Below are 1,095 nucleotides of genomic sequence, written 5' to 3'. Positions count from 1 at the left end.
TAATAATATTTATATAATTATAATAAAAATTATTTATATAAATTATTTAATGATTTTTTTATGTATAATAATAATATAGTGTTACAAATTTCATAATAATTTTTTTATATATAAGTGAAACTAGACTTAAAAAATTTTATTTGGACTATCAAAAATAAAAAATAGAATAATATTTTTTTTATACAATAAATTTTATACAAAAATAAATTTTAAAATAAAAGTAATAACTATTAATATCAATCAATAGGTATTCATTAAGTTTTATATTAGAACACGCCCGGGTTTTACACTAGTTTTACTTTAAAAGGAGAAGGTCATGGGAATTGGGTTATGATCATGAGGCATGAGCACACCTTGAAACTCTGACATCCTTCTCCACTCATCGCTTCGCTTCTCTTGTTTTCTCTTCGCTCCACACACACACTCACACTCTACATTACACCTTGTCCATCTCCAAGAGATGGTAAGAGCTCCTTGTTGTTCAAAAGTTGGATTGCACAGAGGTCCATGGACTCCCCGAGAAGATGCATTACTCACCCAATATATTCAATCCCATGGGGAAGGCCAATGGAGATCACTCCCTAAAAGAGCTGGTACCATTAATTGAATTTCCTATCAATCCACATCCACCTTTCTCGTCTATATATCCGTTGATTATTGTTGTATGTGTATGCAGGCCTTCTTAGATGCGGGAAGAGTTGCAGGTTGAGATGGATGAACTATCTGAGACCAGATATCAAGAGAGGCAACATAACACCCGAAGAAGACGACCTCATCATTAGAATGCATTCACTCTTAGGGAACAGGTGGTCCCTCATCGCTGGAAGGTTACCGGGAAGAACCGACAATGAAATAAAAAATTACTGGAACACCCACCTCAGCAAGAAGCTCCTCAGGAGTCAACCCAAGAAGAAGAAGCAGAAGAAGAAAGACGCACAAGCAGAGGAAGAGGAAGAGGCAGAGGCAAAGAAGAAGAACAAGACCGTCGTTTATTTACCCAAACCGATTCGAGTTATTCCAAGAACCAAAAGTACCCTAACCTTGGAGTCCAATTCAGGAAGCGCATCAACGAGCCATGAGAAACAAGAAGTTGCG

The 1,095-nt window shown here is 36.3% G+C and overlaps 1 protein-coding gene across 1 annotated transcript in view; it reads left to right on the top strand.

Annotated features, from left to right (window-relative positions):
• The window catches only part of LOC107646615 (transcription repressor MYB5-like), a 28,424-nt gene continuing 27,617 nt past the window's right edge, over positions 289 to 1,095 (top strand). Inside the window, exons 1-2 of the mRNA XM_021105459.1 lie at positions 289 to 593; positions 677 to 1,089. Of these exons, the coding sequence (XP_020961118.1) occupies positions 461 to 593; positions 677 to 1,089 (546 nt within the window). The 5' untranslated portion in view covers positions 289 to 460. The remainder of the gene's footprint in view (positions 594 to 676; positions 1,090 to 1,095) is intronic.

The sequence above is a fragment of the Arachis ipaensis genome, chromosome B06 (genome assembly GCF_000816755.2).
Source record: "Arachis ipaensis cultivar K30076 chromosome B06, Araip1.1, whole genome shotgun sequence".
In the NCBI taxonomy this organism is placed as follows: domain Eukaryota; kingdom Viridiplantae; phylum Streptophyta; class Magnoliopsida; order Fabales; family Fabaceae; genus Arachis; species Arachis ipaensis.
The sequence above is the reverse complement of the archived record's forward strand: the minus strand, read 5'-3'. Positions and strand labels throughout refer to the sequence as shown.